Genomic DNA, 22,460 nt, shown 5'->3' on the forward strand with positions numbered 1-22,460 from the left:
CGGCTAGTTTTTTGTATTTTTAGTAGAGACGGGGTTTCACCGTGTTAGCCAGGATGGTCTCGATCTCCTGACCTCGTGATCTGCCTGTCTCGGCCTCCCAAAGTGCTGGGATTACAGGCTTGAGCCACCGCGCCCGGCCAACCCCGGCTAATTTTTTTGTATTTTCAGTAGAGACTGGGTTTCACTGTGTTCACCAGGATGATCTCGATCTCCTGACCTCGTGATCCGCCCACCTCGGCCTCCCAAAGTGCTGGGATTACAGGCGTGAGCCGCTGCGCCCGGCCGTCTTTCATTCTTAAACCTCTATCCTATTATCCATATTTGTCAGTTCCTCAAAATGATGCAATAGAACCACTTCTCAATAAGATACGTGGTGGTGGCCTCTAAGATCAGGTAGAAGTAAACCAGCCTTCCTTTGTCCTCCTTTTGCCAGAATAATTATCATTGGAAATTGGTTTTCCTTAAACAGTTTTTGTGTTAATCCTCAAGATAAAGTTTTAAAAGGACTCAGGAAATAGTTTAGGTGGTGATAATGGAGAGGTTCATTGACTTACGAGATACATTTTGTCGGTATCTTACCAATACTGCTTCTTCTGAACAGGGACCCATGACTAAGGTTCCCTTAGAATGTTGAGCCCATGCCATGGTGGAGTTGAAACCAGAGTGACTATTGGGTAGGCTTTAATGCAGCTATTTCCATCCTTGTTTAGAGACCCTGGTAGGTTTTTGGTTTTTTTTTTTTTTTTGACAGACTCTCACTCTGTAGCCCAGGCTGGAGTGCAGAGGTGCAATCTCGGCTTACTGCAACCTCTAACTCCCAGGTTCAAGCGATTCTTCTGCCTCAGCCTCCCAAGAAGCTGGGACTACAGGCTTGCGCCACCACACCTGGCTAGTTTTTGTATTTTTAGCAGAGATGGGGTTTTGCCATGTTGGCCAGGCTGGTCTCAAATTCCTGACCTCAAGTGATCCACCTCAGCCTCCCAAAGTGCTGGGATTACAGACATGAGCCACTGCGCCCAGCCCCAGTAGGTTTTAGTTTGGCCTTTGGTGCTCTATTTTTCTTTCCTCACACTCATTGTTTTTTAAGTTTGTTTTTAACATTTTGGGGGGACGTTTCAAATATAAAAAAGTAGAATGGTAAAATCTTCATGTAGCCATCACTCTGCTTGAGTACTTAGCAGTAGATAGCAGTCTTCTTTTATCTTCTTTCAGCTACCTCTGTATTACTTTGAAGCAAATCTAAGATACACAGTTTTATCTGTAAACATTTTATATAAAGTCTATAAGAAAAGGACTTTTTAAAAACATAATCATAATATTTATATCATAACTAAAAACATTAACAATAATGTTCTCTTGCCCAGGCTGGAGTGAGCAGTACCATCGTAGCTCACTGCAGCCTTGCCTTCCTGGGCTCAAGCGATCCTCCCATCTCAGCCTCCTGAGTAGCTGGGACCACAGGCATGCAAAACCATGCTCAGCTAATTTTTTTCTTATTTATGGAGGTGGGGTCTCCCTATATTGCCCAGGCTGGTCTCAAACTCCTGGGCTCAGGCAGTCCTCCTGCCTCCCAAAGTGATGGGATTACAGGCGTGATCCACCTGTAATCCACCACTTGATCCACCACGCCTGGCTGGAGTTTTGCTCTTGTTGCACAGGCTGGAGTGCAATGATGCGATCTCGGCTCACCTCAACCTCTGCCTCCCGGGTTCAAGCAATTCTGCCTCAGCCTTCCGAGTAGCTGGGATTACAGGCATGTGCTACCATGAGGATATAACTATAAATCTAAATATGACCGGCTAATTTTTATATTTTCAGTAGAGACGGGGTTTCTCCATGTTGGTCAGGCTGGTCTCGAACTCCCCACCTCTGGTGATCCAACCCCCTCAGCCTCCCAAAGTGCTGGGATTACAGGTGTGAACCCCCGCACCCAGCTAATTTTTGTATTTTTTGTAGAGACAGGGTTTCACCATGTTGGCCAGGCTGGTCTCAAACTCCTGAACTCGGGTGATCGACCCACCTCAGCCTCCCAAAGTGCTGGGATTACAGGCGTGAGCCACTGCATCTGGCCTGGCCTAAGTCCCTTTTATTTTATTTTATTTAAAAAAATTTATTATTATTATTATTATTTTTTTTTTTTTTTGAGACTCTCGCTCTGTCACTCAGGCTGGAGTGCAGTTGCACGATGTCTGCTCACTGCAGCCTCCACCTCCTGAGTTAAAGCAGTTCTCCTGCCTCAGCCTCCTCCTCCTGAGGAGCTGGGATTATAGGTGCATGCCGCCATGCCTGGCTACTTTTTTGTATTTTTAGTGCAGATGGAGTTTCACTATGCTGGTCTTGAACTGATGTTGAACTCCTGACCTTGTGATTCGCACACCTCAGCCTCCCAAAGTGCTGGGATTGCAGGTGTGAGCCACCATGCCTGGCCTATTTTATTTTATTTTTTTGAGACAGGGTCTCGCTGTCACCCAGGCTGGAGTGCAATGGCGCGATATCTGCTCACTGCAGCCTCTGCCTCCCGGGTTCCAGCATTTCTCCTGCCTCAGCCTCCCAGGTACCTGGGATTATAGGCACGTGCCACTGCGCCCAGCTAATTTTTGTATTTTCATGTAATACAATGTAATGTCTATGTAAGTAGAATGCTGTCCCTGCAGCCACTGCTGCTGCTGTTCAGTAGAGACAGGGTTTCACCATGTTGGCCAGGCTGGTCTCAAACTCCTGACCTCAGGTGATCTGCCCCCCTCAGTCTCCTAAAGTGCTAGGATTACAGGCGTGAGCCACTACCCCTGGCCCTAAGTCTCTTAATATATGGGTTTCCCTCACTTTTTTTCTTGTGATTTATGTGTTAAAAAAATGAGGTCCCTGTTACGGTTTCCACATTTTAGATTTTGCTGGTTATATCCTCATGGTGACTTTATTAGTAAACTGGCAACGTTACATCAACGGGCATGATCAGGTTTGAATTGTTAAACTTTTAGGGGCCCAGAAGTACTTCCTAAGTGGTGTTACGGCACACTGTTCATTTTTTCTCACCCCTTCCCAGAGATTGGAAAGGTGTATGAGCATTGTGACATCGATGACTGCTGGTGTCTCCGAGAGAGAAGCCAATGATGCCCTCAATGCCTATGTAAGTAGAATGCTGTCCCTGCAGCCACTGCTGCTGCTGTGAAAGTCTTGAAACATAGTCAAAAAGATGGGAAGACTAAGTGGTTGGGGGTAGGGGACTGAAGTTCATCAAGTCTTGGCTCCCTGAATCAAATTTCTCAATTCTTCTCTCTTACTGTGGGAGCCTATCTCTTGGAGACTTGGGCATCTTTCAGTATAGCTTTTTATTTTTATAGCAATGTGGTCTCGCTATGTTGCCCAGGCTGGAATGCAGTGATTATTCACAGGCATGATTATAATGCGCTATAGCCTTGAACTCCGGGGCTCAAGCAATCCTTCTGCCTCAGCCTCTGCAGTAGCTGGGACCACAGCACCACACCTGTTGTCCTTATCTCTCTTCTTTTTTAAAAAATCTCTTTTAAGAGAAAGAAATCATCAGATTTAAAAGTTGATTATTCTCCTTTGCATCTTCCTTAGGAGTCCCATGTTTTCTGGGAGAAACTGAGTTTGAGAACTTACTGCCCGTGAATGACAACTAGTTTGTTTTCCTTTCTCACATTCCAGGTGTGCAAAGGCCTCCCCCAGCATGAAGAAATCTGCCTGGGTCTGTTTACTCTCATCCTCACTGAACCTGCCCAAGCCCAGAAGGTAAGGCACCCTGCTCTGGACCCATAAACCCTCCTCATATATGATCCAGGATATGGTGGAACTTACATTTTAACTGGAGTAGTATGAGACTCTTTGACCAGAGCTGGATCACCTTGTTCTCCAAATATAGTTATAAGTCCCTTTTTACTCAGTGAATTTGTCATCCTCTGGTTAAAGTCCCCTCTCTCTCCAGATTCTGAAGCTAAATGGCAGTCATGAAAGTGGAAAAACACATAGAGTTTTAAATTTTAAATTTATGAGGCAAGGCTAAAAGGGTTGGGATTTAATCCAGGGAATAGAAGAGAACAATTGTAACCAAGTCCATGAGAGTTCCTATTCAGAAGAGCATGGCCTGTAGTTTGCAGATTCTGCCATTGGCAGGTGAATAGAAAGCAGGCTTAAAATTTTAGTAGGTAGGATTTAGATGAGACAGCTTAATGTTACATGATTGATACAGTAAATAATATAGTGGTTAGGAGAACACTGGAATATACTGGAGTCAGCCTTTCTGAGGAATATTATATGAAAACTAGTTTGGGGTTCTTCACAAACTGAAGAGTCCCCTTTATGTGGAATGGTTCAGGTAGGTTCCCTCCTTGAGGTGAGGGACTAGGCAGGGTGATCTCTTTGAATTCTGTTCTTTTTATTTATTTTGAGATGGAGTATTGCTCTGTTGCTCAGGGTGGAGTGCAGTGGCGTGATCTCAGCCCACTGCCACCTCTGCCTCTCAGGTTCAAGCGATTCTCCTGCCTCAGCCTCCCGAGTAGCTAGGATTACAGGCGCATTCCACCACACCCAGCTAATTTTTGTATTTTTAGTAGATACGAGGTTTCGCCATGTTGACCAGGCTAATCTCGAACTCCTGACTTTAGATGATCCACCCACCTCGCCCTCTTAAAGTGCTGGGATTACAGATGTGAGCCACCACACCCGGCCTGTTGTTTTTAAAATAAAGTAGCAAAATTCTGTCTTTTGCCTCTCCAAATTTCCCCTGTCTAGCAACGCTATGTCCTTTGAGTCTTCGTATAATGAGTTAAGGTATGTGTCTGTTATCTGGCATTAACTATATGACACTAAGAAGAGCTTGGAATGGGGGATTAACATTTCATTGGTTCTTCTCTGAATAAAGGTGATGTGGAGGGAAACAAACATGCTCTGTGCCCAGCATTCTGTTAGACTCTATCCAGACAAGATCTCATTTGATCCTCTCACAAAACCATATGAACTTGGTGGCTCTATCTCCTCCTAACCACTCCCAGTTTACCTGTGAGGTAACTTGGAGGTAGAGATGATGTCGTTTGTTCAAGGGGAACCAAAGGAAAATCATTTCCGGGGATAAGAGCAGGATGCTCATGGTTCCTTGGCATAGCTGCTTGAATTAACGCCAAGGGAAGGATTTATGGGCATGGGAACCTGATCTGTTTGTACTTCTAATGCCAGCTGGAATAGGGTCTGGGGTGAGGGTGGGCAGTGAGGCAGCAAGTATTCAGAAATCCTTGGTTTCCCAGGAGAGCCAAGGCCATTCTGGGCTGGGACCTTGTCGAGTTAAATTGCTGTTTCATTTTTTTCTGAATTTATCATCAAGATCCTTGAAGATAAATGAATGTTTCCAGTTGGGTGGTGTTAAAGAATGATATGATCCAGTCGGCCCATCCATTTTAAAGAAATTGTTGGCAAAGATGAGAGTGGATGGATTGGAGTTAAAGTTTAACTTCCTCTTGTGTGGGTTTTTTAATCTGTGTGTGTGTGTGTGTCTGTGTGCGCCCATCATTGGCTATGTGTGGGTTTTTATAAATACCATTCAAATTCCATCTAGTCATCTCAGTGCAGGCAAGGCTGGAAAGTTTTGTTTGTTTGTTTCAGGTGATCTGAACCAACCTGGGTAAATCAGTAAACCTAAGTGAAGGGGGCAGAGTATGTGTGGTATTTCTAGCTCTTTGCCTGGCCTATCAGTAAGAGGCCACTGGGTTCTGCAATGTAAATGCAAGAGACTAGAGTATCTCCTCTTCTCTTTGCCCTATAACAGCCCCATGTGGGAGGCCCAGGCCCTCTGGGGAAATGAAGCATTTGCCTTGGGTCTCATAGCTGGTTGACACCTTCACTAGCATTCATGTTCACATACTAAAAGTTTCCAGGTAAATCCCCTACCTGTGAGCCTTTCTGGGCCGAGCCTGCAGGTCAGACCTCTTCAGACAAAGGCAGTAAAGACAGAATTAGGAGGACACAGTTTTAGGCGGGTGAGGAACTATCAAGTAGTGACTCATTCAGAGACCTTGAGCCAGGTCAGAGCATGATGGAAGAATTAGTGACGTATCTCCCTAGAGCTTTGATCCTTCTCCCTAAAAGAGTGATTATTTTGTAAAAATACTTCTGTCCTACAGAAGTTTTAGGTGGGAGTTACTGATGAGAACTGATTGTAATGCATCATTTTAGGCTTCAGCTTAAAGCAACAGGACTGCTTTCTAAGGATTTATATTTGGGGTTAATTCTGCCTTTGGAACAGAAACCTCAGGATGGATTTGAGATATAGTTGTTCTTGAATCTCAATGGGCCGAGATGGGACGTGGATATGGTGGAGAAGTAGTGGAAACTGAGTCTTGAACAAATAGAATCCTGCTATAGGGAAGCATGAGCTGAGGAGCCTCTGTTAGTACTGGCAGGCAGGTTCAGGGAGTTAGGGCCAACTCTCTGGGGCTTAGTGGGTGGGATTAGGATGGATTGAAGAGGTGAACAAGAGAATTCAGTTAAGGAGAAAGCAGGTCAGTACTGGGAAAGAATAGAGGATGCATGGGGTGGATTTTGTCTCACTTGTACCTTCTTGATTTGCATCAGCCCTCTTGGCAGCTCTCAGGAATGTTTATATCCTTTGAGTTTATTTATTTTCTATTTGGTGTCTGAACTAAACAGCTGGGAGCAGGCCTGACTGGGGAACTGTGGCAAGGAGGGAGGCTAAGGTAGAGTCCTAAGCTGTGCAGGTGCTGGCAGTCCGTAGATAAAGGTAATGGGAAAGGTCTGTCTAATGTCAAGGTCTGTCTTCATCAAAGGGTCAAGGACTCAGGCCCAGGCAGCCCTTGGTCCAGGTATTTCTCCCAGCAGGCAGCTCTAGAAAGAAGCTTGGGGATTACAGGCGTGAGCCACCACGCCTGGCTACCTGGGGCAAATAACTTTTAAGCTCTCCATGCCTATTTCCTCATCTGTAAAAGTAATAATTATAATAAGTAGTACCTATTTTAAAAGGTTGTTGTCCGGGCGCGGTGGGTAATGCCTGTAATCCCAGCACTTTGGGAGGCCAAGGCAGGCAGATCACGAGGTCGGGAGATCGAGACCATCCTCGCTAACACAGTGAAACCCCATCTCTGCTAAAAATACAAAAAATTAGCCAGGCATGGTGGCGGGTGCCTGTAATCTCAGCTACTCAGGAGGCTGAGACAGGAGAATGGCACGAACCTGGGAGGCCAAGATTGCGCCACTGCACTCCAGCCTGGGTGACGAGCAAGACTCCATCTCAAAAAAAAAAAAAAAAAAAAGAAAAGGTTGTTACATATATCAAATGCAGTTTTATATATATATATATAAAATTATTATTCTTGATGCCATCCTTGCTGTATTATTGCTTGCTATAATCTAATAACATCCTTGCTGTATTTTTTTTTTTTTTTTGAGACGGTCTCCTTCTGTTGTTCAGGCTGGAGTGCAATGGTGTGATCTTGGCTCACTGCAACCTCCACCTCCTGGGTTCAAGTGATTCTCCCGCCTCAGTCTCCCTCGTAGCTGGGACTACAGGCATGTGCAACCACACCCAGCTAATTTTTGTATTTTTAGTGGAGATGGAGTTTCACCATGTTGGCCAGGGTGGTCTTGAACTCCTGACCTCAGGTGATCCACCCGCCTCGGCCTCCCAAATAGTGCTGGGATTACAGGCATGAGCCACCGTACCCGGCCCTTGCTATACTATATTATTATTGTTGTTGATACCATCCTTGCTACTGGTCTTCAGAGGTTGTGGGAAGCTACCTGCCTAATTTCTACTCTTTCTGATGAGACCCTGACAGGATAGAACTCAGCAGGCTAAGGAAGTTGCTAATGAGGCCCCCTAAGGTATTCCTCCAAGAGTCTGGTCTCACAATAGAGACAGAGTGAAGAAAAAAAAAAAAAAACTAAGGGGAAGGGAAGCAATAATCTCACAGAAGAAATTAGCACGCCATCCCTTACCTCTCCCAGGATTTGGTATGCTGAAGCACCTCTCCTTTTTCAATACATGGCAGAAGGAAAGGGCATCACAGAGAAAAGAATGAAGATATTTAGTTCAATTGGGTATGGTGACTCGTGCCTGTAATTCCAGCTGCTCAGGAGGCCAAGGCGGGAGAATCACTTGAGGCCAAGAGTTTCAGCCTAGGAACATAGTGAGACCTTGCCTCTAAAAAAAAACGGTTTTAAAAATTAGCTGGGCGTGTTGGTGCATGCCTGTAGTACGAGCTACTCAGAAGTTCGAAGCTGCAATGAGCTACGATCGTGCCACTGCACACCAGCCCAGGCAACAGAGTAAGTCCCCAAGTATAAAAAAACTAAAAATTCAAAAAAATTTCAGTTTTGGTTCTGTCCTTAACTGTCTAGGGCTCTGCCCTGGATCTTCTTCCCTTACTACTCCCTGTACTGTATCTGGCTGGGTCAGTACTGGTCTAAAAACCTCTTTAGGATCCTTTCTGGCTTGTTCAGCCAAACCCATTTTGCAGTGACCTTTTACTTACTGGCAGATGAAAAGCAGATGGCCTCCACCTGGTTTTGCTCAGCCTGTGGCATCAAACAGTATGACACTTCCTAAGAGGGGAAGTGGGGGGACAAGGATAGTACTAGAAGCCTTGCCCAGCAAGCTCTTCTCTTTTTTTTTTTTTCAAGACAGTTTGGCTCGGTTGCCCAAGCTAGAGTGCAGTAGTGCGATCTCGGCTCACTGCAAGCTCCGCCTCCCAGGTTCACGCCATTCTCCTGCCTCAGCACCCGGCTAATTTTTTGTGTTTTTAGTAGAGACGGGGTTTCACCATGTTAGCGAGGATGGTCTTGATCTCCTGACCTCGTGATCCATCCATCTTGGCCTCCCAAAGTGCTGGGACTGCAGGCGTGAGCCACCACACCCGGCTGCCCAGCAGGCTTTTCTGCCTCATTAAAGGATAACCAGTACCTTTTCCCCACTCTGTGTGACAGAACAAGGGATGGATTGGGAATGCAGGACCCCTATGGAAAGAAAGTGTCCAGAATGGAAAGTATTTCATTGCTACTCGGTGTCTTACTGGTGTTATTTAAGTTTAAGGGATTAGAGGGCAAGGGGTCCACTGTGGGTGGGGTAAGGACCTTATCCTCAGCTTGCTGGCTGACCACAAACTTTACTTCTCACAGTGTTACCGGGACTTGGCTCTGGTGAGTCGTGATGGCATGAATATTGTCCTGAATAAAATCAACCAGATACTTATGGAGAAGTACCTGAAGCTGCAGGATACCTGCCGTACTCAGGTAAGGCCAGAAAGAAAAGACAGGATCCAGCTCAAAGAGAGAGGATAGATCTTCTCTCTGTCAGGAATGGGAAAGAGGAATTAGGGCTAACACACCCCTATCATTGTGTGTCTAAATTGTAATGTGCTCCTTTCAGTTGTAATTGAATTAGCTCCCTTCTCAAACTCACATGTCCTGCTCTTCATCTGTTTTTCCCTCTTTCCTTTAGTTGGTGTGGTTGGTACGGGAACTGGTGAAGAGTGGGGTTCTGGGAGCCGATGGTGTTTGTATGACGTTTATGAAGCAGATTGCAGGTGAGTTTGATGGCAGGAGCACAAAGAAGAAAGGAGGAGAGCCCAGAGACTAAATAGAGACAATGGAGAATGATTAAGTGCCAAAGGGATGGAATTCCTGGATTGCCTAGACTGTTTCTTTCTGATACAGACATCTTCTGGCCACATATGTTGTATAAATAAATTGACTGAAAAATCATGGGGGGGCTTTTTAAAGCAGTAAGTCTTGCCTCATTTTCCTTCGTACTAAACCCAGGGCTTGACAGACTATTTGGCCTGTTTTAGCCAGTCTTCACTCTGAGATTTTATAGCATTTCAGAGCAGGAAGAAATGGGGAGAGAAGTGAGGGCAAATAAATTTGTTCCCAAGTCCCTGTGCTTTCAGAAACCTAGACATCTTCCTTGGCTCCACCCCCATGATCTGAATGCTTGCTCCCTAATAATTAGGCCCTTTACTGGGGCCAGAATGAGGGACAAACTATGTCACAGAACAGACCCTGACATTTAGGTTTTATTCTCATCTTGGCATTGGTGACATCTGTCTGAGCCACCGCATATTCAAGCGGCTACTCCCAAGATTGCATGTGTTTGTTTAAAAGTGACCTGCTACTACCTCACCATTAGCCCATTGAGGCTTGCTTCCTCTTTAAAATTTTATGTAACACTGATGCTCCTGTTTTGATGTGTATGAACCTTATTCTATGTCATGTGTGACTTTGTGAACATTGAATTTTTTAATTGGGACCTGGGGCAAGGCATAGTTGTGGCTATTTTTATCCTCTTTCCTGGCCTTTTCCCTGTTTGGCACTCCCAGCTCCCACTTCTTATCCCAAGACTGGTCTGGCATTGCTGTATGTTAATTCTGCCCCAGGAAGTTTCATAGCAAGCACTAAAGACTGTTACCTGGAAATAAGAAACTCTTGGCCTGTTGGGGGCCTGAGTGCAGGACTCAGGACATCCAGTTGCTAGACTGCAGCTGTTGTCAGCCACCTGTACCTCTCAGGCCCGATCTGAGATATCATCCTTTCTTTCCAACTGGGGGCTTCTTATATCTACTTCTCAGACATTCATTTTCAAGGGCCAAAATGTTCCCACTCCAACTCACAATCTGTGGAAAAGTAGCAGCTCTGGTTTCTAGAAAAATTCAGAACCTTCCCTTTCCTTCTTTCCGGAGGCAAAGGGTAAAACTTTAAAGCCTGACAGAACAGAAGGCCGTTTATCTCAGCACTAAGAACAGCAGTGATAGGATGGCAGTCAGGGTGAACCAGCAGAATGGGTGAAGAGATGTATTGGATTGGCTGAGTTACTAATCAGAGCTATTCTTTTTTTCTCCTTTTGAAATCAGGTGGAGATGTTACAGCCAAAAATATCTGGTTGGCAGAAGGTGTTCTGGATATCCTGACAGAGCAAAGGTACAGTCCACCATGAAGGGTGGGGTACAGGCCAGATAATGGCCATTAGGAGTATGAGTGTGGGAAATGGGGATGAAAGGATTGTGTGGCCCAAAAACACCTTAAGTCAGAGAGGGGGAGGCAAGGAGAGGGAGAGACAAGTGTATTGTTGGCAAGTGAAGAAATTAATGCCCAAGGAATGAAGGAATGGGAAGGAGGTCTTTGCCAAAATATCGCATAGCCCAGAAGAACTGGCTTCATCTGATAAGGGTTTATTTTTGATCCAGACCTCCTTGGAATGTTTATCTTAGGGGAAAGCTGGGGAGGAATGAGCTCAGCAGAGTTGGGCCAGGCAAACACCCACGCCTGGCAGGTATCCTTTTCTCCCCTGCAAGCTTCTCCATCGAACCCATGCTCTTTTTGAAGTGGCACAGGGGGCAATTGGGGTGAGCAGGTAATAGAGATTAGTGAATCCTGCTGGAGTTTGCATATGGGGTTTGGAGGCTCCAGTGGTAGAGAGTGCATCAGGGAGTACATATTGGACTTTCCGGCTGATTCTTTCCCTTATCCATCAAAATAAAAGGCCAGAAATTTTATGAGGGCTATTCCACCTCTGAACTTGTTTGGAGGTGAGGCTTTCCCCTTGGTTTCAGTCTTCCTCTTGCCTTGACTTCTGAGTCTCTTTTCTGATGGAGGACACCATAGCAGTCAAATGATTGAGAGGGCTAATAGTGTCCATACTATCTGTAGTTCAGAAGAATGGACCTCCTCCCAACATTCACACTTGTGAAAGAGATGGCTGTGTGCTGTGTTTTGCTCAGGTCTGAGAGCCCTGCCCTGTCTGCTGTGCAGTGCCACCTAGTGCTCTGGGCACGGGTGTGCGGCCACATCTGGGCCTGGAGCCACTTCTGTTATTGGTGCCATTGCCGTAGCACGTTAGATCCTAACAGTCTCTTCTTACCAGATCTCTGCTTTTCCTAGGTCTTTGTTCCTTTTTACTGTCCTGGGTCAGGGGGCCTTTCAACTCTTTCTTTCTCTTTATTATGCCATTCCAGGATTCAGGTAATTTCATTACCTTTGTTAGCAATCTTTCTAAAAAGTGATTTTTCTTATTTTGTTCCTGGTGCCAAATACATCCTGTCCCCATACCTTAAAGCTGAATTTTCTGTACAGGCATCAGATGACAGCCAGATAACTGCCCGGTTTTCTACCCTCCAAAAAACTTAACATCTTTTGGTGAAAGTCAATACCTAGAAATTTAAAAGTGTGTCCTCTCCTACACCCTCCTTCTCACTCCCTTGGAAATGTTTCTAGGGCTGTGGAGTTAAAAGGTAGCAGGTAGGGGAGGAAACCTTCCCCAGTAACCTTGGCTAGTGCGTCCATTCTGTGAAAAGAAAAGGCCACAGAGTCTTTTAATTAGGTGGCTTGAGTAGTTTTCCGGAATCAGGATGTGGCCTGCTTGGACTAATTAAACGCCATGTCATCTTCCTCCAGTTCCCTGCCTTCCAGCAGGGGTGCCAAAGCCATTACAAATTGTTTGCTGGGAGGAGATAGCATCTCAATTTTGTCACTTAGAGACAGGATTAGAGTTTTAGGAATATCCCCACTGTGTCTTTCTCTCTACTCCTTTTAAAGCAACTGGGAACAAACCTTTCGTTACCCCCTTTTTCCTCAGGGATATTCTGAAACTCATGAGCAATGAGTTTGCCACCCAAAATCGGGTTCTTTTTTTCAGGTTGTGATTTAGGACAGGTGACTCACTGTGTGGGAGTGGGGACTCGTTGTGTGTCAGTGACTAGATAGAGCCAGGGAAAGGTTTGTGGCATGGTGAGCTACTAATGATAAGCAGACTGAGCTAGCATAGTACGTTCTCAAAACTCCAGTTCCTGAAAGGGTCTTGGCAATCCCCACATGTTCTTGCATCACACTTAAGAACCGCTGACTTAGGAACACTTACCCAGCTTTTCCCCATAGTCTGACCTGGGTAGATACTGTGGCTTAATTCTGTCCCTAGTACCTCACATGTTGCTTGGCGCCTGATAGGCACTCAGTAAATGTTTGAATGAATGAGTCAACAAAGAGAGTTATTTTCTTGGAAGCTAAGTAGTTAGGTGGTAAAAAGAGATTGCTTTCATTTGGCAGTTACCTTTTAGGCACTTGTAAGAGAAAATTAGGAAGTTGTCTGTAGCTTAGCCAGTTGTTAGTCCAAGATAGATACTAGCTTGAGTGAGCAAGCAAAAAATCAAAGCATCTACTCCCAGTGTCAAATCATCAGTTATTTCTGAGGCACTGTAGCCAAGCCCAGGAAGGGTGAATTGGGAGGGTAAATAGTTCTAGACAGAGCATAGGAGCCAGTGTGTTTCTTCCCTGCAGGGAGTGGGTCCTGAAGAGCAGCATCCTCATTGCCATGGCTGTATACACGTACCTCCGCCTCATCGTGGACCACCATGGGACTGCCCAGCTCCAGGCCCTGCGACAGAAGGAAGTGGACTTCTGCATCTCACTGCTTCGGGAACGGGTGAGGGAACAGGACAAAAATAATGTGAGGAAGTGAGACTCAGACTGAGATACCTCTGGAGGTTTATGCAGTGAAGTCAGAAATACCTTGTTAGAGACGAAGGTGCGTCAAGATCTGGTGTTTTCCATCATTCGTCAACAGATGAGGATAGAAAGGAGGGGGAGTTAGTGTAGAATAGCCCTAATTCCTAGAAATGCTACCTGTTAAGCTGGCATCCTTGGGATTTCCCTGGTCAGCTTCAAGGATACTGTTGTATACCACAGAGATAAGCTGTCCTTGTGTGCCTACCATGACACGGTCCCCCACTTACTCTCCTGGGTAATTCCCATGGTCTAGTGGGATTATGAATTGTCCTCTATCAGACCTCCCATGTGGCAATTAAAATTTTTTTTTACTTTTTATTTTTGTAGATACTGGGCCTTGCTTGGTTACCCAAGCTGGTCTTGAACTCCTGGCCTCAAGTGATCCTCCCGCCTCAGCCTCCCAAAGTGTTGGGATTACAGGCGTGAGCCACTGTGCCCAGCCTAAAATTAATGTTAGATAAAACGTTAAAATTCACTTCTCTTGTTGCATTAGCTACAGGTTGCTAATGGGTTTCATTTACACTACACAGATATAGACATTTCTACCACAGAATTGGACCCACAGAATTAGATACTGCAGAATTTTGTTAGACAAAATGAGTTTGAGGTTTGAGGTTTCTGGGGCTCAACTTGCCAGTCCCATCCTTTTGAAACTTTAGTTGTCCTTGAACTGGATTGAAACAGTTCTGGGTGGAGAGGGAGGTAGATTAATGTAAAAGCCAGCAGGGCTTCAGCACTTCCCACTAACCTCTCATTCTTGGTATCAGTCCCCAGCTTCCAGCTTCCAGCTCTCTTCCCCTGAACAGCTAGGAGCCAATCCTTTGGTTCCAGAAGAAATCCTATAGTTTCTTCAGCCCTCTTTCCTTCCCTCTCTAGAACATGTTGTTCCTTTGTCCTCCCTCCAGCAGGTAAACAATCCATGTTTTTATTCTCTTTCCTGTCCCCCACTTCCTCTTCCTTATCAAGTTCATGGAATGTCTGATGATTGGTCGGGATCTCGTAAGACTGCTTCAGAATGTTGCTAGGATACCAGAATTTGAACTGCTTTGGAAAGATATTATCCATAATCCTCAGGCCTTGAGTCCTCAGTTCACAGGTAAGTAGGGTCTTAGGCATCCTGTCCTTGACAGCTGGGAGTTCAATGTATATATCTTGCTTGAATCAAGAAGGTAGAGGTTGGTGGGTAGGAGAGTTTTTGGCGATCAGATTTTAGGAAGCTTGGGACAGGGCAAGCTTTGCCAAGTACAACTGGGAATGGTAGAGGTACAGAACAATTCATGTAGTTCCTAGACAGCCCCTACTTGGCAGACTCCAGCTGCCACATTACTACGAAGAAAAACGAGAGACAGAGAATCGTAGTCCTCCTCCCTTCTTCCTGGCAGCCCAGCCCCTTGGCTCAGGAGGTGAACCAGTGGCCAGTGTTCAGCTTCACGGAGTCTAGCAGGGGAGTCAGAGGTCAACTTGTGAGACTGAGTCAGTAGAGGCCTGGAATTAATCCTGTGAGAGAAAGCCCCTCCCTGGGAACAGTCTTGCCTCGAATTCCAAGGATCCAGCTTGGGCAAAATCCACTTTGGAGGAGGGAGTCTCCGTGTGCCTCCCCCTGACAAGGTCCTTTTTATATCCCTTTCCCTTTCCCAGGGTCCTGCTATGGTCTGAACAATAACTGTACAGCTTTGCTCCCCATCCCACCTCAACACACATGTGCTTGTGATTGTGCACACACCCCCTCCCCTCCTACACACACACACGCACACACACACAGAAGGCAGTTGTCCAGGACCTGGGAAGTCAGGAAAGAGAGGAAAGTGCTGGAAATTGTAGTATTCTTATATTGAACATCTATTTCATTGCTTTAAGTACCTCCTCTGTGTTAGACAAACATGTGTTACCTCATTTAATCTTCTGGACAGCCCTACAAGTGTTTTAGTTTCTACATTTATACATAAACTGAGGTTTGAGGCCAGGCATGGTAGCTCACGCCTATAATCCCAGCACCTTCAGAGGCCAAGGCGGGCGGATCACAAGGTCAAGAGATAAGACCATTCTGGGCAACATGGTGAAACCCTGTCTCTACTAAAAATACAAAAATTAGCTGGACATGGTGGCACGCGCCTGTATTCCCAGCTACTTGGGAGACTGAGGCAAGAGAATCGCTTGAACCCAGGAGACGCAGGTTGCAGATTGTGCCACTGCACTCCAGCATGGTGACAGAGTGAGACTCCGTTGCCACCCCCCCCAAAAAAAGAAAAGAAACTGAGGTTTAAGGAGATTAAGTAATTTGCCCAAGGCTATACAGCGGGTAGGTTAGGTGACAGAGCCAGGATTTTGATCCAAGTCTTTTTTTTTTTTTTTTTTTTTGAGATGGAGTCTTGCTCTGTCACTCAGGCTGGAGTGCAATGGCATGATCTCAGCTCACTGCAACCTCCGCCTCCTGGGTTCAAGTGATTCTCCCACCTCAGCCTCCCAAGTAGCTGGGATTACAGGCACCTGCCATCATGCCCAGGTAAATGTTGTATTTTTGTAGAGATGGAGTTTCACCATGTTGGCCAAGCTGGTCTTGAACTCCGACCTCAAGCGATCCACTCGCCTTGGCCTCCCAAAGTTCTGGGATTACAGGCATGAGCCACCGCACCCGGCCTCTTTTTTTTTTTAAGATAGGGTGTCACCATGTTGCCAAGGCTGGTCTTGAACTCGTAGGCTCAAGGGATCCACCTGCCTCAGCCTCCCAGGGTGCTAAGATTACAGGTGTGAACCCCCGGTATGCCTGGTCTTTTAAATTATTTTTGTTCTCTCATGTCAGGCAGGTAATGTGAGGACATGGTAACAAGGTTTGAGGGAGGCACATGTCATGCATGAGTGTGAAAAACAATAATCATGCTTATGAGCTACAGTAGGATCTGGATCCACATGTTTCTGACTCCAGGGCTCATGCTCATGCCACAGATAACATTGATTCCAGGACCCAAGGATGGGATCATCAGGAGCAGGAAGAGCAGCTGGGGTTTCCCATATTTTCCCCTTAACTTTCCCATCTGTTGCCAGTGGGAATCATGTGGGTAGGAGGCTCTGGAAGACCAGCAGAAGACAGGAAGTAATATAGCTGGGTCCTGGGGATAGTGGTTGGTTGGAGCAGAACACGTAAGTGCTGGTTGGAATTCCCACCTGTGCTTGACCTCCCTTGGTCTTGTCTTGGAATTTCTCCGTGAGCAACACTACTGGTCATCAGTACCTGGGCCCAGGTTCCCAACCTGCCTTTCATACTTTCTGGTCCTCAGGCTTCCTCTTTTCTCTTCCCTTCCACATTTGATTCAGGTATCCTACAGCTTCTTCAGTCAAGAACATCCCGAAAATTCCTAGCATGTCGTCTAACCCCAGACATGGAGACTAAACTCCTCTTCATGACATCCCGGGTAAGCTAAGGTGTTGCAGCAAGAGAAGAGGTCACACGCTGGTTGGGCTTCTTTCTTTGGTCTGTGGAGCTGTTACCATTGTTTACTAACCAGTAGAATGGTAGCTAAATAATCGTACCTGATCTACCTGGCTACTGGTTTCCTTGTCCTTTATTCATTCTATGCCTACACATTGAGCATGGTGCTAAGGATTGGGGGTACACTGTCAAATAAGAGAGATACAGGTCCAGCTCTTGTGAAGCTTTTAGTTTATCTAAAGTGGTCACTAAACCAATAATTATGTAGAAATACTAGTATCATTTACAAGTGTGAAATGTTCTATAAAGGGGAGAGTGAAAGTGTTCATGTTAAGAAACCCACAATTGCTCCAGAAGAACCATGCATGAGGTCTCAGGAAAAGAGCTATGTATCTTTCCAAACTTGACTGAATAATGGCAGAATTACTTGAGCATGTTAAAGATGCAGCTTCCTGGATCCCACTCTCCCAGATAATTTGATTGAGAAATCTGTGGGGGTTTTTTTGTTTTTGTTTGTTTGTGTTTTGAGACGGGATTTTGCTCTTGTTGCCCAGGCTGGAGTGCAATGGCATGATCTCGGCTCACTGCAGCCTCCGCCTCTTGGGTTCAAGCAATTTTTCTGCCTCAACCTCCCGAGTAGCTAGGATTACAGGCATGCACCACACTTTGCGAATTTTGTATTTTTAGTACAGAAGGGATTTTTCTATGTTGGTCAGGCTGGTCTCAAACTCCTGACCTCAGGTGATCCACCTGCCTCAGCCTCCCAAAGTGCTGGGATTACAGGCGTGAGCCACAGCACCCAGCCAGAGTCTGTGTTTTTAGCAGACTTCCCAGGCCATTCCTCTGCGGCCAATCTGGCTGTCGAGAACTACTTTCCTAATCAGCTTTCCCAAGTCGCCCAGACTAATTGTCGAGGTCTGTGTTGTACTATGTGGTAGCCACCAGCCATGGTTAGCCTTCAGGACTAGGTATGATAAACATTCTTGGCCAGGCGCCGTGGATCATACCTGTAATCCCAGCACTTTGGGAGGCCAAGGTGGGCAGATCACTTGAGATCAGGAGTTCGGGACCAGCCTGGCCAACATGGTGAAACCCCATCTCTACTAAAAATACAAACATTTTACTGGGTGTGGTGGCACACGCCTGTAATCCCAGCTACTCGGGAGGCTGAGGCAGGAGAATCACTTAAACCCGGGAGGCAGAGGTTGCAGTGAGCCAAGCTCGCCCACTGCACTTCAGCCTGGGTGACAGAGTGAAATGCTGTCTCAAAAAAAAAAAAAAAAATTAGTTAAAATGAGTTAAAATTAAAAACCCATAGCTGGGTGCCGTGGCTCATGCCTACAATCCCAGCACTTTGGGAGGCCGAGGCTGCTGGGAACACTTTAGGTCAGGAGTTCAAGACTAGCCTGGGCAACATGGTGAAACCCTGTCTCTACAAAAATTAGCCGGGTGTGGTGGTAGCTACTCAGGAGGCTGAGGCAGGAGAGTCACTTGAACCCAGACCCAGGAGGCAGAGGTTACAGTGAGCTGAGATCGTGCCACTCCACTCCAGCCTGGGCAACAGCGAGATTCCATCTCAAACAAACAACAAAAAAATTCAGAGCCTGGTGCAGTGGCATGTGCCTGTAATCCCAGCTTCTCAGGAGGCTGAGGTGGGAGGATTGCTTGAACCCAGGAGTTAGAGACCAGCCTGGCTCAAGCAATCCTCCCATCAATGAGACCCTATCTCTTAAAAAATAATAATTTGGGCTGGGCACGGTGGATCACGCCTGTAATCCCAGCACTTTGGGAGACCAAGGCAGGCATATCATGAGGTCAGGTGATGGAGACGATCCTGGCTAACACGGTGAAACCCCATCTCTACTAAATACAAAAAATTAGCTGGGCATGGTGGCGGGCACCTGTAGTCCCAGCTACTCAGGAGGCTGAGGCAGGAGAATGGCGTGAACCCAGGAGGCAGAGCTTGCGGTGAGCCGAGATCACACCACTGCACTCCAGCCTAGGCAACAGAGCGAGACTCCATCTCAAAATAATAATGATGATAATAATAATAATAATTCGGGCCAAGTGTGGTGGCTCACGCCTGTAATCTCAGCACTTTGGGAGGCCAAGGTGGGTGGATCACTTGAGGTCGGGAGTTCGAGACCAGCCTGATCAACATGGTGAAACCCTGTCTCTACTAAAAATAGGAAAATTAGCTGGGCATGGTGGTGTGTGCCTGTAATCCCAGCTACTTGGGAGGCTGAGGCAGGAAAATCACTTGAACCTGGGAGGTGGAGGTCATGGTGAACCGAGATCACTCCTTTGCACTCCAGCCTGGGCAACAAGAGTGAAACTCTGTCTCAAAAAAATTAAATTAATAATAATAATAATTCAATATCTCAGTTACAGCAGCTGCATTTCACGTGCGCAATAGCAACCATCGTTGCTGAAAGTTCCGTTGGATGGTGTTGGTCTAGAAGTATCTTTTTGTTTGCTTTTTTTACCTTTTTGCTCTATCTTGGTTGATTTCTTCTGACAGATGGGGGAATATAAGAAGAGGGAAACTAGATCCTTTTCCTTATTTAGTGTTACTATTTGCGATCACTTAGGGTCTGTTTATGGAAAAACGTTCCACAAGAAGGTTTGGAGAGTCTAGGCTTTGGATAATGGTCCTGTTAGGTCAGCACCAGGAAATTCTCAGTTGATGTTGAGTGGTGAACAGGCCCAGCTCTTACTCTTAAAGAACATTTCTTGCTGTTCACCAGTGCGTCAAGAAAATGAGAAAAGATTATACTTCTTTTTTTGTTTGTTTGTGTTTTTTTTGAGACAGAGTCTCACTCTGTCGCCCATGCTGGAGTGCAGTGGCATGATCTCGGCTCACTGCAAGCTCCGCCTCCAAGGTTCACACCATTCTCCTGCCTCAGCCTCCCAAGTAGCTGGGACTACAGGCACCCGCCACCACACCCGGCTAATTTTTTTGTATTTTTAGTAGAGACGGGGTTTCACCATGTTAGCCAGGATGGTCTCGAGCTCCTGACCTCGTGATCCGCCCACCTCAGCCTCCCAAAGTGCTGGGATTACAGGCATGAGCCACTGCGCCCAGCAAGATTATACTTCTGACTGGAGAGTCAGTGACCAGTACAAGGAGTAAAGAGCCAAAAAGTGGACTGAAGTTGCAGTTGGGGGTAGATGTAGCCTGAGGTAGGTGGCAAAAATGACTGTAACACTAGCATGCAGTGCAAGCTAGAAATTTTCAGCCTTTTTTTTTTTTTTTTTTTTTTTGAGACGGAGTTTTGCTCTTGTTGCCCAGGCTGGAGTGCAATGGCGCCATCTCAGCTCACTGCAACCTCCACCTCCCGGGTTCAAGCGATTCTCCTGCCTAAGCCTCTTGAGTAGCTGGGGTTACAGACATATGCCACCATGCCTGGCTAATTTTTTTTGTATTTTTAGTAGAGACGGGGTTTCTCCATCTTGGTCAGGCTGGTCTTGAACTCCTGACCTTAGGCGATCCACCCGCCTCGGCCTCCCAAAGTGCTGGGATTACAGGCGTGAGCCACCGTGCCTGGCCTAGCTTTTTTTTTTCAAATCAAGAAGTTCTCCTAAAAGAGGGGAGACTTACGACACAATATGAGCTAATGAATAAGTTGTGGGAAGAAATGGAGGTCTAGGGCAAACCTAGAGTTAAGTGGTGCTCGTTTTCCTCTGTCCAGGGACCCACACTGTCTTCTAAGTTCTTTTTCTTGCTTCCACTTTCCCCAGGTGCGATTTGGTCAACAAAAGCGATACCAAGATTGGTTCCAGCGCCAGTACCTGTCAACTCCAGATAGTCAGTCTCTGCGCTGTGACCTCATTCGCTACATCTGTGGGGTAGTCCACCCTTCTAATGAAGTACTGAGTTCAGATATCTTGCCCCGGTGGGCCATCATTGGTTGGCTCCTGACAACGTGCACGGTGAGGGCAAAAGATACTGGGTGGTGAAGGGTGCCTCTTTCATGGTTTTCCCATATTTCCATTCTTCTTCCTGACTCCAGGGCCACTTGACCCCTAAGGGCCCTTCTTTCACTCTGGTCCTCCAGAGTATCTCAGCCTTCTGCCCCACTTCCCTTTGTGTCTCTAGAAATTTACTTACACTCATTATTTTCCATCTGGGTTTGAGATTGAACAGGTTCATCTCCCCCATTACTGCCAACCCCCAAAAGCCTGGGTTTCTGGAGCATCCCTGCCTTTTTCATTTTTGCTTCCAGAAACCATATACAGCTATTCCTCTTAACTGTTTCTTTCTCAGATTCAGAGCTTGCATTCTTCAGACCCTCACCGCCATGCCTTTTTGGCTTCAGCTTTGTCTACTTCCCTTCTGTAAATGCAGCAAGTCTGCAGTGGAGGCATTTCCTTCCAAGTGTTTTCCTCTCTGTGCCTAGGGTGGGAAACTATCCATTCTCTGGCATCTGGCTGCTCCCTGACCTCTTCCAACAGGGCTCCTCCTCCCCCGTTTGACTGGGTCCTTGGAATGTGCTGATTCAGATATGACAACAGGCTCTTTCTGGAGAGGTGGGGGTCTCTTCTTCAGGAATGTGCCTGGAGAGCCCAGCAAGGGCAGCCAAGGGGTGCTAGTCTGACTGTTGCCTCAGCTCAGGGGTGATGAGTGGACTTCTGAGTCCAAGCATTCTCCCTTACGGAAATCAGAGATATGAACTGCTGGCTTTATTAAGAACCCAGGCCTGCTGAGCACGATGGCTCACGCCTGTAATCCCAGCACTTTGGGAGGTTGAGGTGGGCAGATTGTTGAGCTCAGGAGTTTGAGACCAGCCTGTGCAACATGGCAAGACCCCCGTCTCTACAAAAAAATATAAAAATTAGCCAGGTGTGGTGGTGTGCGCCTGTAATCCCAGGCTGAGGTGAAAGGACCGCTTGAACCTGGGAGGTGGAAGTTGCAGTGAGCTGAGATCCTGCCACTGCACTCCAGCCTGGGTGACAGAGTCAGACCCTGTCTCAGCAAAAAAAGAAAAGAACCCAGGCCTGGCCAGGCATGGTGACTCACGCCTGTAATCCCAACACTTTGGGAGGCTGAGGCGGGAGGATCACTTGAGCCTAGGAGTTCAAGACCAGCCTGGGCAACATGGCAAAACCCATCTCCACCAAAACAAAACAAAAAGCCAGGCATGGTGGTGTGCTCCTGTAGTCCCAGATACCCAGGAGGCTGAGGTTGGGAGGATCACCCGAGCCTAACAGGTCAAGGCTGCAGTGAGCCGTGATCATGCCACTGCGCTCCAGCCTGGGTGACATGGCAGGACCCTCATCTCTACAAAAAAATACAAAAATGAGCCAGGTGAGGTGGTGCGTGCCTATAGTCCCAGGCTGAGGTGAGGATCTCTTGAGCCTGGGCGGTGGAGGTTGCAGTGAGCTGAGATCGTGCCACTGCGCTACAGCCTGGGCAACAGAGCAAGACCCTGTCTGGAAAAAAAAAGGTTGGGGGGTACCTGGCCCAATCCCTGTCCTCTTGGTTAAGACCACAGAGTATTCACCCATACAC

The 22,460-nt window shown here is 46.6% G+C and overlaps 1 protein-coding gene and 1 long non-coding RNA gene across 3 annotated transcripts in view; one reads left to right on the forward strand and one right to left on the reverse strand.

The window, feature by feature from the left end:
- The window catches only part of INTS3 (integrator complex subunit 3), a 46,604-nt gene that overhangs the window by 9,185 nt on the left and 14,959 nt on the right, over positions 1-22,460 (forward strand). For both annotated transcript variants that reach the window (XM_011928159.1, XM_011928160.1), the window contains 9 exons: positions 3,044-3,127; positions 3,670-3,753; positions 9,145-9,258; positions 9,467-9,551; positions 10,875-10,941; positions 13,294-13,438; positions 14,488-14,617; positions 16,834-16,931; positions 20,690-20,881. In XM_011928159.1, coding sequence (XP_011783549.1) covers positions 3,044-3,127; positions 3,670-3,753; positions 9,145-9,258; positions 9,467-9,551; positions 10,875-10,941; positions 13,294-13,438; positions 14,488-14,617; positions 16,834-16,931; positions 20,690-20,881 — 999 coding nt within the window. The remainder of the gene's footprint in view (positions 1-3,043; positions 3,128-3,669; positions 3,754-9,144; positions 9,259-9,466; positions 9,552-10,874; positions 10,942-13,293; positions 13,439-14,487; positions 14,618-16,833; positions 16,932-20,689; positions 20,882-22,460) is intronic.
- LOC105501984 lies at positions 13,182-14,385 on the reverse strand. The gene is made up of 2 exons (XR_001000264.1): positions 14,270-14,385; positions 13,182-13,390 (listed from the first exon to the last, which is right to left on the reverse strand). It is a non-coding gene; the product is annotated as an uncharacterized LOC105501984 (long non-coding RNA).

The sequence above is a fragment of the Colobus angolensis genome, unplaced genomic scaffold, assembly GCF_000951035.1.
Source record: "Colobus angolensis palliatus isolate OR3802 unplaced genomic scaffold, Cang.pa_1.0 Scaffold77, whole genome shotgun sequence".
Taxonomy (NCBI): domain Eukaryota; kingdom Metazoa; phylum Chordata; class Mammalia; order Primates; family Cercopithecidae; genus Colobus; species Colobus angolensis.